Below are 13501 nucleotides of genomic sequence, written 5' to 3'. Positions count from 1 at the left end.
ATATATATATATATATATATATATATATATATATATGAATATAATAGAGGGAAACATTCCACGTGGGAAAAATATAATTAAAAAGAAAGATGATGAGACTTACCAAACAACCTGCCAGCGCTTTTGTTTGGTAAGTCTCATCATCTTTCTTTTTAATTATATATATATATATTAAAAAAAAACAAGGATGATGTGACTTACCAAATGAAAGTGCTGGCAGGTCGACAGCACACAAACGAACACAATCATACACACAAAATTCAAGCTTTCGCAACAAACTGTTGCCTCATCAGGAAAGAGGGAAGGAGAGGGAAAGACGAAAGGATGTGGGTTTTAAGGGAGAGGGTAAGGAGTCATTCCAGTCCCGGGAGCGGAAAGACTTACCTTAGGGGGAAAAAAGGACGGGTACACACTCGCACACACACACATATCCATCCACACATATACAGACACAAGCAGACATATTTAAAGACAAAGAGTTTGGGCAGAGATGTCAGTCGAGGCAGAAGTGCAGAGGCAAAGATGTTGTTGAATGACAGGTGAGGTATGAGTGGCGGCAACTTGAAATTAGCGGAGATTGAGGCCTGGTGGATAACGGGAAGAGAGGATATATTGAAGAGCAAGTTCCCATCTCCGGAGTTCGGATAGGTTGGTGTTAGTAGGAAGTATCCAGATAACCCGGACCGTGTAACACTGCGCCAAGATGTGCTGGTCGTGCACCAAAGCATGTTTAGCCACAGGGTGATGCTCATTACCAACAAACACTGTCTGCCTGTGTCCATTCATGCGAATGGACAGTTTCTTGCTGGTCATTCCCATATAGAATGCATCACAGTGTAGGCATGTCAGTTGGTAGATCACGTGGGTGCTTTCACACGTGGCTCTGCCTTTGATTGTGTACACCTTCCGGGTTACAGGACTGGAGTAGGTGGTGGTGGGAGGGTGCATGGGACAGGTTTTACACCGGGGGCGGTTACAAGGGTAGGAGCCAGAGGGTAGGGAAGGTGGTTTGGGGATTTCATAGGGATGAACTAAGAGGTTACGAAGGTTAGGTGGACGGCGGAAAGACACTCTTGGTGGAGTGGGGAGGATTTCATGAAGGATGGATCTCATTTCAGGGCAGGATTTGAGGAAGTCGTATCCCTGCTGGAGAGCCAACATTCAGAATCTGATCCAGTCCCGGAAAGTATCCTGTAACAAGTGGGGCACTTTTGTGGTTCTTCTGTGGGAGGTTCTGGGTTTGAGAGGATGAGGAAGTGGCTCTGGTTATTTGCTTCTGTACCAGGTCGGGAGGGTAGTTGCGGGATGCGAAAGCTGTTGTCAGGTTGTTGGTGTAATGCTTCAGGGATTCCGGACTGGAGCAGATTCGTTTGCCACAAAGACCTAGGCTGTAGGGAAGGGACCGTTTGATGTGGAATGGGTGGCAGCTGTCGTAATGGAGGTACTGTTGCTTGTTGGTGGGTTTGATGTGGACGGACGTGTGAAGCTGGCCATTGGACAGGTGAAGGTCAACATCAAGGAAAGTGGCATGGGATTTGGAGTAGGACCAGGTGAATCTGATGGAACCAAATGAGTTGAGGTTGGAGAGGAAATTCTGGAGTTCTTCTTCACTGTGAGTCCAGATCATGAAGATGTCATCAATAAATCTGTACCAAACTTTGGGTTGGCAGGCCTGGGTAACCAAGAAGGCTTCCTCTAAGCGACCCATGAATAGGTTGGCGTACGAGGGGTCCATCCTGGTACCCATGGCTGTTCCCTTTAATTGTTGGTATGTCTGGTTTTCAAAAGTGAAGAAGTTGTGGGTCAGGATGAAGCTGGCTAAGGTAATGAGGAAAGAGGTTTTAGGTAGGGTGGCAGGTGATCGGCGTGAAAGGAAGTGCTCCATCGCAGCAAGGCCCTGGATGTGCGGGATATTTGTGTATAAGGAAGTGGCATCAATGGTTACAAGGATGGTTTCTGGGGGTAACGGATTGGGTAAGGATTCCAGGCGTTCGAGAAAGTGGTTGGTGTCTTTGATGAAGGATGGGAGACTGCATGTAATGGGTTGAAGGTGTTGATCCACGTAGGCAGAGATGCATTCTGTGGGGGCTTGGTAACCAGCTGCAATGGGGCGGCCGGGATGATTGGGTTTGTGAATTTTAGGAAGAAGGTAGAAGGTAGGGGTGCGGGGTGTCGGTGGGGTCAGGAGGTTGATGGAGTCAGGTGAAAGGTTTTGTAGGGGGCCTAAGGTTCTGAGGATTCCTTGAAGCTCTGCCTGGACATCAGGAATGGGAATACCTTGGCAAACTTTGTATGTGGTGTTGTCTGAAAGCTGACGCAGTCCTTCAGCCACATACTCCCGACGATCAAGTACCACGGTCGTGGAACCCTTGTCCGCCAGAAGAATGACGATGGACCGGTCAGCCTTCAGATCACGGATAGCCTGGGCTTCAGCAGTGGTGATGTTGGGAGTAGGATTAAGGTTTTTTAAGAAGGATTGAGAGGCAAGGCTGGAAGTCAGAAATTCCTGGAAGGTTTGGAGAGGGTGATTTTGAGGAAGAGGAGGTGGGTCCCGCTGTGACGGAGGACGGAACTGTTCCAGGCAGGGTTCAATTTGGATAGTGTCTTGGGGAGTTGGATCATTAGGGGTAGGACTAGGATCATTTTCTTCATGGCAAAGTGATATTTCCAGCAGAGAGTACGAGTGTAGGACAGTACCCAATCCGTTACCCCCAGAAACCATCCTTGTAACCATTGATGCCACTTCCTTATACTCAAATATCCCGCACGTCCAGGGCCTCGCTGCGATGGAGCACTTCCTTTCACGCCGATCACCTGCCACCCTACCTAAAACCTCTTTCCTCATTACCTTAGCCAGCTTCATCCTGACCCACAACTTCTTCACTTTTGAAAACCAGACATACCAACAATTAAAGGGAACAGCCATGGGTACCAGGATGGACCCCTCGTACGCCAACCTATTCATGGGTCGCTTAGAGGAAGCCTTCTTGGTTACCCAGACCTGCCAACCCAAAGTTTGGTACAGATTTATTGATGACATCTTCATGATCTGGACTCACAGTGAAGAAGAACTCCAGAATTTCCTCTCCAACCTCAACTCCTTTGGTTCCATCAGATTCACCTGGTCCTACTCCAAATCCCATGCCACTTTCCTTGATGTTGACCTTCACCTGTCCAGTGGCCAGCTTCACACGTCCGTCCACATCAAACCCACCAACAAGCAACAGTACCTCCATTACGACAGCTGCCACCCATTCCACATCAAACGGTCCCTTCCCTACAGCCTAGGTCTTTGTGGCAAACGAATCTGCTCCAGTCCGGAATCCCTGAAGCATTACACCAACAACCTGACAACAGCTTTCGCATCCCGCAACTACCCTCCCGACCTGGTACAGAAGCAAATAACCAGAGCCACTTCCTCATCCTCTCAAACCCAGAACCTCCCACAGAAGAACCACAAAAGTGCCGCACTTGTTACAGGATACTTTCCGGGACTGGATCAGATTCTGAATGTTGGCTCCCCAGCAGGGATACGACTTCCTCAAATCCTGCCCTGAAATGAGATCCATCCTTCATGAAATCCTCCCCACTCCACCAAGAGTGTCTTTCCGCCGTCCACCTAACCTTCGTAACCTCTTAGTTCATCCCTATGAAATCCCCAAACCACCTTCCCTACCCTCTGGCTCCTACCCTTGTAACCGCCCCCGGTGTAAAACCTGTCCCATGCACCCTCCCACCACCACCTACTCCAGTCCTGTAACCCGGAAGGTGTACACAATCAAAGGCAGAGCCACGTGTGAAAGCACCTACGTGATCTAACAACTGACCTGCCTACACTGTGATGCATTCTATGTGGGAATGACCAGCAACAAACTGTCCATTCGCATGAATTGACACAGGCAGACAGTGTTTGTTGGTAATGAGGATCACCCTGTGGCTAAACATGCCTTGGTGCACGACCAGCACATCTTGGCGCAGTGTTACACCGTCCGGGTTATCTGGATACTTCCTACGAACACCAACCTATCCGAACTCCGGAGATGGGAACTTGCTCTTCAATATATCCTCTCTTCCCGTTATCCACCAGGCCTCAATCTCCGCTAATTTCAAGTTGCCGCCACTCATACCTCACCTGTCATTCAACAACATCTTTGCCTCTGCACTTCTGCCTCGACTGACATCTCTGCCCAAACTCTTTGTCTTTAAATATGTCTTCTTATGTCTGTATATGTGTGGATGGATATGTGTGTGTGTGCGAGTGTGTACCCGTCCTTTTTTCCCCCTAAGGTAAGTCTTTCCGCTCCCGGGATTGGAATGACTCCTTTCCCTCTCCCTTAAAACCCACATCCTTTCGTCTTTCCCTCTCCTTCCCTCTTTCCTGATGAGGCAACAGTTTGTTGCGAAAGCTTGAATTTTGTGTGTATGTTTGTGTTCGTTTGTGTGTCTGTCGACCTGCCAGCACTTTCATTTGGTAAGTCACATCATCTTTGTTTTTAGATATTTTTTTCCTTCGTGGAATGTTTCCTTCTGTATATATATGTGTGTGTGCGTGTGTGTGTGTGTGTGTGTGTGTGTGTGTGTATTACACACACAATTTATCATTGAATTACATAATGCAGAAGAACCTGCTTCAATCAAAAGGAATAGATCACAAGACTCCTCTAGTACTTGTATGGGTAAATTACAATATAGAATGTCCACTTTATAATTGATTAACATGTTTATTTATTTATGCCAATTTCGTGCTGCGTGTATTCTCTAATCAAGTAAAAATTATTTTTTAGTAAATATTCTTTAAGGAATGCTTTAAATTTACAGAGTTCCTTTATGTTTTTGATTTCTTTCGCCAATTTATTGTATATCTTGACACCTTGGTAAAACATAGTGATTTGGGTTTTAGTTTTATTCATTCTGTGTAGGTACAAGCAATTACTGTTTCTGGTTTGGTGATCATGTATGCAGCTGCTTGCTAAATATTGCTCAATATTTTTGTGAATAAAAACTGTAGTTTGCAAGATATATTCACTTGGGACTGTCAGAATACCCCATTTTTTAAATAGCTCACTGCAGTGTGCTCTTTTGTGACTCTTGCTCATTATTCTGATAGCTCGTTTTTGCAATCTGAACACATATTTCAAATTTTGGGCATTTGCACCCCAGAATGTTATGCCATAGCTTATTATAGAATGCCTGTGTGCAAAGTATGTCATTCTCTGGCATGAACTATTCCACACAGTGACTAATATTCGTAAGGCATAGCATGCTGTGCTAATTTTTTTTCCCAAGCATCCTAATATGTTCATTCCATTTTAATTGTTGATCAGCATACATACCCAAAAATTTTGTGCTGGCTACACACTCTGTGGTTTCATTTTTTAGTTTTGTCATATTCGGTTTTTTCTTTATATAGAAGTTTATGTGATTAGTCTTTTTCACATTAAGGGTTACTTTGTTGTTCCTCTGATTCCTGTGTTGTTGTGCCAAGGCAGTAGTTTAAGGTATTTGTGATACTGAAAGCGTTAGAGAGCGCTAGTCATATTCCAATGACATTTTCACTATTATTGAAGCAATTGATGTAAAAGTTCAAAAATTGCTATATTAGTTAATTGGTCCTTCCTGAAACCATTTTGCTTTTCCAGGAAATCTACTATTCCTCTCGATTTTTTTCTTTTTTTGTGAATTTTGAGAACATAGATGTCAGAGCAATGAGCATGTAGTTAACCACTTCATCCTTTTTACCTTTCATGAATTAGTGGTTTGAGCTTGGCACTTTTTAGGCATGATGAAAAAATTCTAATTTCAAATGATCAGTTACAAATATGGGCTAATGGTTTAGCTATAAGTCTACACATTTTGGTAAGATTGTTTGGGATGCTAGATCTTCCAGTGGAGTGGTTCATTTTTAAAGTTCTAACTGACAGGAGATCTTTCTGTGTTGGTGGAAAGAGAAAGATTGAAGCAGGCTTTAGGTTGGTGTTTTCAGATGATACCTGACAATTTTAGTGAAAGGTTTGATTTCAGTGACTAGTAATTTTTTCACTTATGTTGTGAAAATAAGTATGACAATATTATGAAAAGAAAAGGTTGGGACTGACCATATAGAGGAGATGTTGACTGACACAACAAAAAGACTGCTATACCTGTTGAACTTTTGGCCGAGAGGCCTTTTTGTAAAATAAGACAACTTGCACAAATTCACACAAACACAACTTGCATACATGTGACAACTGTCTGACCACTAAGGCCAGACAGTGAGCAAGTGTGTCTGAGGGGCAAAACAATCTGGTGGTAGGCTGGGGTAGGGAGGGGGAGCTTAGTAGGGTAACAGTGGGGGACAGTAAATGGTGGTTTTGGGAGCATGCAGTACTTTGGTGGGGACAGGGTAGAAAAGTGCAGTTGTGGGGTTTAGAAGAAGGGGGGGGGGGGGGGGGTCAGGGGTCAGAGGGAAAGGAGAGAAGCAGAGAACAGGAAAAAATTCAGAATTTTGCACCATGCTTAAATGAAGGATATCATTCCCATTCACACCAATTTTATATGTTTTGAAATATGCATGGAGTTCCCATTAGATACTACAAGAAGCTTGGAGATGTCATATATTCTTTGCTTTTCAGCACATGACTTTCTTATATCTGTTGTCAATCAGCAGTTTTTTATCTTAAGCATACAAGTTTGCTTGTCTGCTTTTTAATGGGGAATAATGTAAGAACACATCCACAAATGTCTTGAACTTTTCATCTGTGCTTTCACATCTATGCAAATCAATCCATGTATCTTTCCTTAGTAGGTTCCTAAAGTGCATAGTGTGTTGATTGCTGAAGGTTTCTGTTTTCACTGTTTCTGTTTGCTTAGTTAAACTCAGTGTTGAAGATATTTCAAGAAGCTGTGCTTAGTGGTCACTGAAACCTGTGTTGATATTTCTAGTTGAGTATTCATAACTTTCCATTTTTATCAATACCATAGCATTTGTGTTGCTGGAAACAATTGTGACTGGGGTGGGATAATTTGTAATAGAGAGCAAGTTGTATGTTGGAAATTATGCCATAAAATCATCTCTATCTTTTGAAACTTTTGTAAAATTATAACTGTTTTGTTCACATCTCTGAAATTGTCACAACTACCTTCAAGTTTATTAAAAAATATTTTTATGTTTTAATTTGCACTTCTGTACATGAACATGATGATTGTTTTCATTGAGGTTCATTCTACAGCAGAAATTTTAAAATTACTTTCTTTTCCTAACTTTTCCAAAGATTTTGAACAGCAATAGTTGTTACCATCTTTCAAAAATATACATCTTTCTCCATGAGTAGACAGTTTTCTACAAAAATAAGATATCACGACAAAGCACAGGATATTTGTAATTCTTAACATCTCATCAGTTAACCAAGTTCACTTAAGCGCATAACAGATACTTATTTTAATTGATCTGACAATAATACTTCTAGCTCTTTGATTTGTTTTACAGTGAAAGGATATTTTGATGGGCCATTACAAACTTAGGGCTTTTGCTTGGCATATTTGACTTGTCCCCTGCTTTGTTTTGACTTTCATCTGAAGGGCACTTCTGTGCTGTGCTATGGAGGTGCTGTCTTCATCAGTGGCCACTAAAAATCCTCACTTCTTGATGGTGGGTCTTGCTCTAGCAGCAAGTAGACAGATGTATCACCTGATGGTGCAGTTGTTTCTGTGCCACTCTTGCTGTTTCTGTTTTCTCTGATCATAGTTGTGTTGTTCTACGTGCTGCCGCAGTTGTTGTAGCTGCTTCCCTATGAACACTTTCTTCTGTAATCTGAACCAGGTGAGCAGTTTGGGATTTTGAGTGGTTAGGAAGAATTCCTGTAGATGGCCCATAAATTGGTTGGCATAGGATGGTGCCATGCTGGTGCCCATTGCCGTGCCATGGATTTGTTTGTTAGAGAGGCCTTCTTCTGTATCCATGATCTTCGATTGTTTCATCTTGATTGGATCCTGATGCTTTCTTCTATGTGTATACTGATTCAGTGTATATCTAATACTTTATGGCAAGGACACTGAAAGAGAAATTGGTTTTTTAGGTTTTGTGTGTACCCTTTGTTGTGAAATAATTTAATGTGATGCATTACATGGATGAGCATAGGCTAGTGTGTGTGTGGGGGGGGGGGGGTGAAGCTTTTGGTTATATTCTTTCTAACAGTTGTAAACAATGTCAATCATTTTATGGATTTGGTTTCCAGTGTGAAACTAACCCAGCACTGTTCAATATGGACCTTTTGCCACTGTGAAAGTAACCCAGCACTGTTCAATTCTGAGGAATTGTCTTCTTTCTCCGACAAACTGTAAACAGATTTACAAGTTTCATTTGTGAATGTCATTATTTTCATCATTAAATGACTTTGTCAGTAATTAATATCTCTGAACAAGGTGAACATTTAAAGGAATCTTTCAATGGTTGTACAGTTTTCTCCCTTTTTTTACCTACAATACCATCTGCCATTTCAACTGATAAAAGTTGATAACTTCACTACATTTATTTTGTTTATACTACATTCATTTTGTGTATACTCTTATTTTTCAGTTGTTATTCATTTAAACTTTGCTCCAGATGGTTTTATTTAATTCAGAATTTTCTACTGTGCTTCCATTACTATTATCTCCCTTAAACCATCATGTGCCCTTCAGTATTCACCTTGATCCATTGAAAATTTCTTTCATATTCTTTGTGCATACAACACCTTTTGTTATTTGTGCAAGTATTATCTTTGTTAAATAATAGGCCATTTTGTTTACATTGGAGGTGTGATTGGAAAGTTTTAAGAATGAATCCACTACTGCTTACTGGTTTGGCGGGCAGGTACACAGAGGGTGGGGAGTGAGTCATTGCCTTGTCCTTGAACACCCTCTGACAGGAAACTGCATTTCCTTTATTCAGTTCATTGGGGCAGCTGATTGAGTGTGGGTCTGTTAGGGCTTGTTGACAGATTTTGTCTGCGTGAAAATGTACATAAAAATGGAGCAACGAGTTTTGTTTTAAAATGGGGAAATCAGGTTCTGAGACTTACGAACTATTAAAGACAGCTTTTGGAGATAATTGTATGAGGCAGTCAAACTTTCTGCCTAGTTCAACAGATTTAACAATGCCCGCGAATCATTTTAGGAAGAACCACGGTCCGTCTGTCCTTCCACCTCAAAAACGAATGAAAATGTTGTGAAAGTTTGCAACTTAGTGTGCTCTGATCATAGACTTACAATTAGGGAGATGGCTGATGAACTTAATTTAGGTTTCTATGCAGCTCAGCCAATTTTAACTGAAGATCTGAACAAGCATTGAGTGTCTGCAAAATTCATGACAAAAGTGTTGTCAAGTGACCAGAGACAATACTGACTTGAAGTGTGCCAAGAACTGATTAATCGAACTAAAAATGAACCATATTTGTTAAATAGGGTAATTACAGGTGACAAAAATGTGGGTATATGGATATGGTCCTGAAACAAAAGTGCAGTCTTCACTGTGGAAGACTCCAGGTTCACCACAACCGAAAAAATCACGGCAAAGTTGGTCGAAGGTGAAGACAACGTTAGTGATTTTTTTAGATTCTACTGCTGTTGTGCATCCTGAATTTAACCTGGAGGACAGAAAATTAACCAGGAATATTACAAATGTGTCCTTGAGTGTCTGCGCGAAATGGTGTGGAAGGAAAGGCATGCATTGTGGGAAGATAGGAGTTGGTTGCTACTCCAAGACGATGCTCCGGCTCATCGTGCCTTCTCCATCTTTGAATTTTTGACCAAATTCAAAATCCCTGTGCTTCCACAACCATTCTATTCCCCTGGTTTGGCCCCTGCGGACTTCTACTTGTTTCCTAAACTAAAAGTTTCACTGAAAGGGAAGCAATTTGACTCGATTGAAGACATCCAGGCAAATATGGAGAGCATCCTCAACACATTTCAGGAAAAAAAATTTCCAGGAATGTTTCCAAAAGTGGAAACACTGTTGGAGTCAGTGTGTTCAGTCAGAAGAGGACTATTTTGAAGGAGATGCATCACAGTAGCATTTAAGTACCACCATTGTACAATTACAAGCCCATTCTTAAAACTTTCCAATCACACCTCGTATAAGTTCCATTTTTGAAGATACTGAAGTTGTTCTTTAATTTAATCTGGTATACTTCCCTGTTCTTAAATTAATTTTCTTAATCTACATATCTGATTTCCTACCTGAAGAGTTCCACAGTTTGAGTAGATTTGCACTTGTCATAGTCACACGGCTGATGAGTGCCACATTCCTCGGTGCTCTTCTTCATGAGGGAATTTGTGGATCACACTGCATAAAGAAATGAATGATTGAATTTCTAGCTTTTTTGTGTGATTACTCTGCTTCGTACTGGCAAATATTCCCCTGAAATTCTAAGGTGTTGTAGAACACTCACACCCTACATAGCTGCTGTGTTTTCGATAAAATTTAGTTTTTTTTATATTTTTAGTTCCAGTTGGTCCTTGGCAACTTATTTTTCTAATTTCTGTGTACGAGTGTCATTTTTATTATTGTACCCAAACTTTATCATTGAGTGTTTTTCCTTTAGTTTTTGCCCAATTTTATATTAAAATTTTGTATTACTGGAGGAAAAGACAAAACATCAATGACACATCAAGAATGTTATAATTCAAATATTGGATCTATTTTTCAATATTATTCTCAGTATTTTGAAAAATCCACATTTTTCTTACCCATATTGTTGTTATCTCTCAAATCTCTTAAATCCATATAATGGCACTCTTCTACATGTTACATGAAATCATGGATACTTTGATGGATAGAATTTAAAATGTCTATTGAGAATGAGGCTATAGCCAATAATTTAGGAAACCTTCATACTGCTAAACTTATGCACGAAAGATATTTTCTCTGGATATTCAAAGACATAGATAAAACAAATTAAAGTGTGTATGATATTTTATTGTATAATTGTATAAGATGTCTTATTCTAGATAATTTTATTTCATACAGGTTGCTGATACATGCAAAAGACTTAGAAGTGTTCAAGAAGAAAGATCCTCCAATACTGACAATGGAAGAAATGACTGAAAGTGTCGAACAGGTTGAAGCACTTGTTGCATTACTAAAGGAAGATAAAGATGAAGCAGATGTATGTATTTCTTTGATAATTTCACTTTTGTAGTATTTGCAATTTATGTTATGTATAATGATAGATAAAACTGAGACTGTAAAACACAAAGCACCTCCACAAGTTGTGGGAGGATGATAATGAAGGAAAAAGGGAAGAGAGAAGTGGGATGAAGTGCTTTAAGTTCCCGGCAGGGAAATGAAACACATGAATGGAAGTGAGAAAATTTATTTATTTAGCATGTTTGTAGCATCAAATCACAAACCTAACTCATAGAAGAGATTTAACAAAATATTGTGAGCATTCATCAAAGTTCATGATATATCTGGAAGAGTTCTCAGTTGCCATCAAGAAAACATCTGTATTCTCATGAACTGCCTAAAGTGACTAGATCATGTGCCGGATGGCTTGTCGTTCAGTATCAGTTTCAGCTGGGTGAGGTTGTAGGACCTCACTGGCATAATGTGGCGCCAAATAAACCCTGTTTTTATATATACCAAGAAAACAGGCATTGCCTGGGTATTCATTTTGCCAATTTTGTATTAGAAACAAAACAAAAAATGAACCGTATTTGTAGTGAAGTATTGAAAAAAATTTCATTTTCATGTATTCATGAAATAACTTTGAAATTATGAAACAGTCGTGGAAAGAAATATGCCTAATGTAGAAATGCGTACAAGTACAGTATCCAAATTACAAAACATGATACCGGACAGTTTCTGTACGCTGGGTGCAGCTATTTTGCATGTCTATACTACAATTTTGTAAACATCTCTATGGAAATGCCTCTTCATATTTCTATTGATTATTACTGTTTTCACCTACAGCCATTCACTTCACAGTTGGATGCTGTCAAAAGCACTGCCAGTGTCAGGCTTTTCTTAATCTGACACGACTATATGAGTGTTTTATAGTAAAGAATAAATATGTTAAAACTCCATGCATGATGGGCAATTTTTCTGGTATCTCATTGTTTACAATATGGCACCATGATATACTTTTGTAGGTGCATTTAGTTGCATATGTGGATACTGTCTGCGAATTTTGTTGTGAATACTGTAAGTAGCACAAAAGTAATACTTTTAAATGTAGTGCTTGATGCACCAGGTTTTGACACGTCATTGTTTATGATGTCATATCTCCTGAATGAAGTTAGGCTAGGAGTTTCTTTCCCTCACAGTGATTGTTGTCTGACACTAAAGGACACGTGATGCTTACCAAGTTTGGTTGAAATCACTCCACTGGTTTAGTAGGAAGTGTCATGACGCGCGCCCACACACACACACACACACACACACACACACACACACACACACACACACACACACACATCTGGTTATCTGTGTCATTGTTGCCAGGAACAAACTCCACTAACTGCTGGGTAAAAGTAATACTTTTAAATGTAGTGCTTGATGCACCAGGTTTTGACACGTCATTGTTTATGATGTCATATCTCCTGAATGAAGTTAGGCTAGGAGTTTCTTTCCCTCACAGTGATTGTTGTCTGACACTAAAGGACACGTGATGCTTACCAAGTTTGGTTGAAATCACTCCACTGGTTTAGTAGGAAGTGTCATGACGCGCGCCCACACACACACACACACACACACACACACACACACACACACACACACACATCTGGTTATCTGTGTCATTGTTGCCAGGAACAAACTCCACTAACTGCTGGGTCTGACATGGTTTTCTGCTTGTATAGGCATGTTTGCGGCACATGGCGCCAATCAGAGACAGCTGAAGTGATGCGTGTGTGGAAAGCGAGCTGGGTGACTCACAGGAACACCAGACAGTAGTGGGACCAGTGACACCACATGGCATGAGAGGCAGTCACCATATTTGAAACTGCCACTCCCACCTCCCTACAATCTCCAAGCATCTATCTCTGCTTTCTTTTGAAACCTGCCCCTCTGCCCACACTTAGTGTGTACCCCTGGTCTTTGTTAAAATGGTTGGTATTTGTGCTAATCCCTGCTGCCGCCTTATAACGGAATCCCAGTAATCCATTTACCAGTCCGTGCTCAATTATGGCTGACTTGTCCAGTTCCCCTTGTTTAATATATCACCTGTGCTCTGTACAATGCTCAGCAGCTGTGCAACTTGTTTAACCTATGTAGCTGCTGCCACATTTTCAAATGATGCCATACGCACTGGGCACACGAAGGGGTGTGTTGTCCTTAACTGAGTGCAGCATGTCTCTTATCTTAGGGCCAGGCTGGAATACTGGTGTCAGTCCATGCATCTACAGCACATGTCCTAACTTGCTGCTCATTGCCCCACAATATGGCAGGACTCTGTTATTTGAAATGATGCAGCTTGATAACCTAGAAAATTTTATTTGAACATTTCGATTTTGGACCCTCTTTTATTGTTATACCAATTGAAAT

The 13501-nt window shown here is 40.9% G+C and overlaps 1 protein-coding gene across 1 annotated transcript in view; it reads left to right on the top strand.

Moving 5' to 3' along the window:
• LOC126163202 (dynein axonemal heavy chain 3) overlaps positions 1-13501 on the top strand; it is a 1221238-nt gene that overhangs the window by 187337 nt on the left and 1020400 nt on the right. The window contains exon 12 of the mRNA XM_049920156.1: positions 10985-11123. Within this exon, the coding sequence (XP_049776113.1) occupies positions 10985-11123 (139 nt within the window). The remainder of the gene's footprint in view (positions 1-10984; positions 11124-13501) is intronic.

This window comes from Schistocerca cancellata, chromosome 2 (assembly GCF_023864275.1).
Source record: "Schistocerca cancellata isolate TAMUIC-IGC-003103 chromosome 2, iqSchCanc2.1, whole genome shotgun sequence".
Taxonomy (NCBI): domain Eukaryota; kingdom Metazoa; phylum Arthropoda; class Insecta; order Orthoptera; family Acrididae; genus Schistocerca; species Schistocerca cancellata.
Note: the sequence above shows the minus strand (reverse complement) of the source record. Positions and strands in the feature narration are given on the sequence as shown.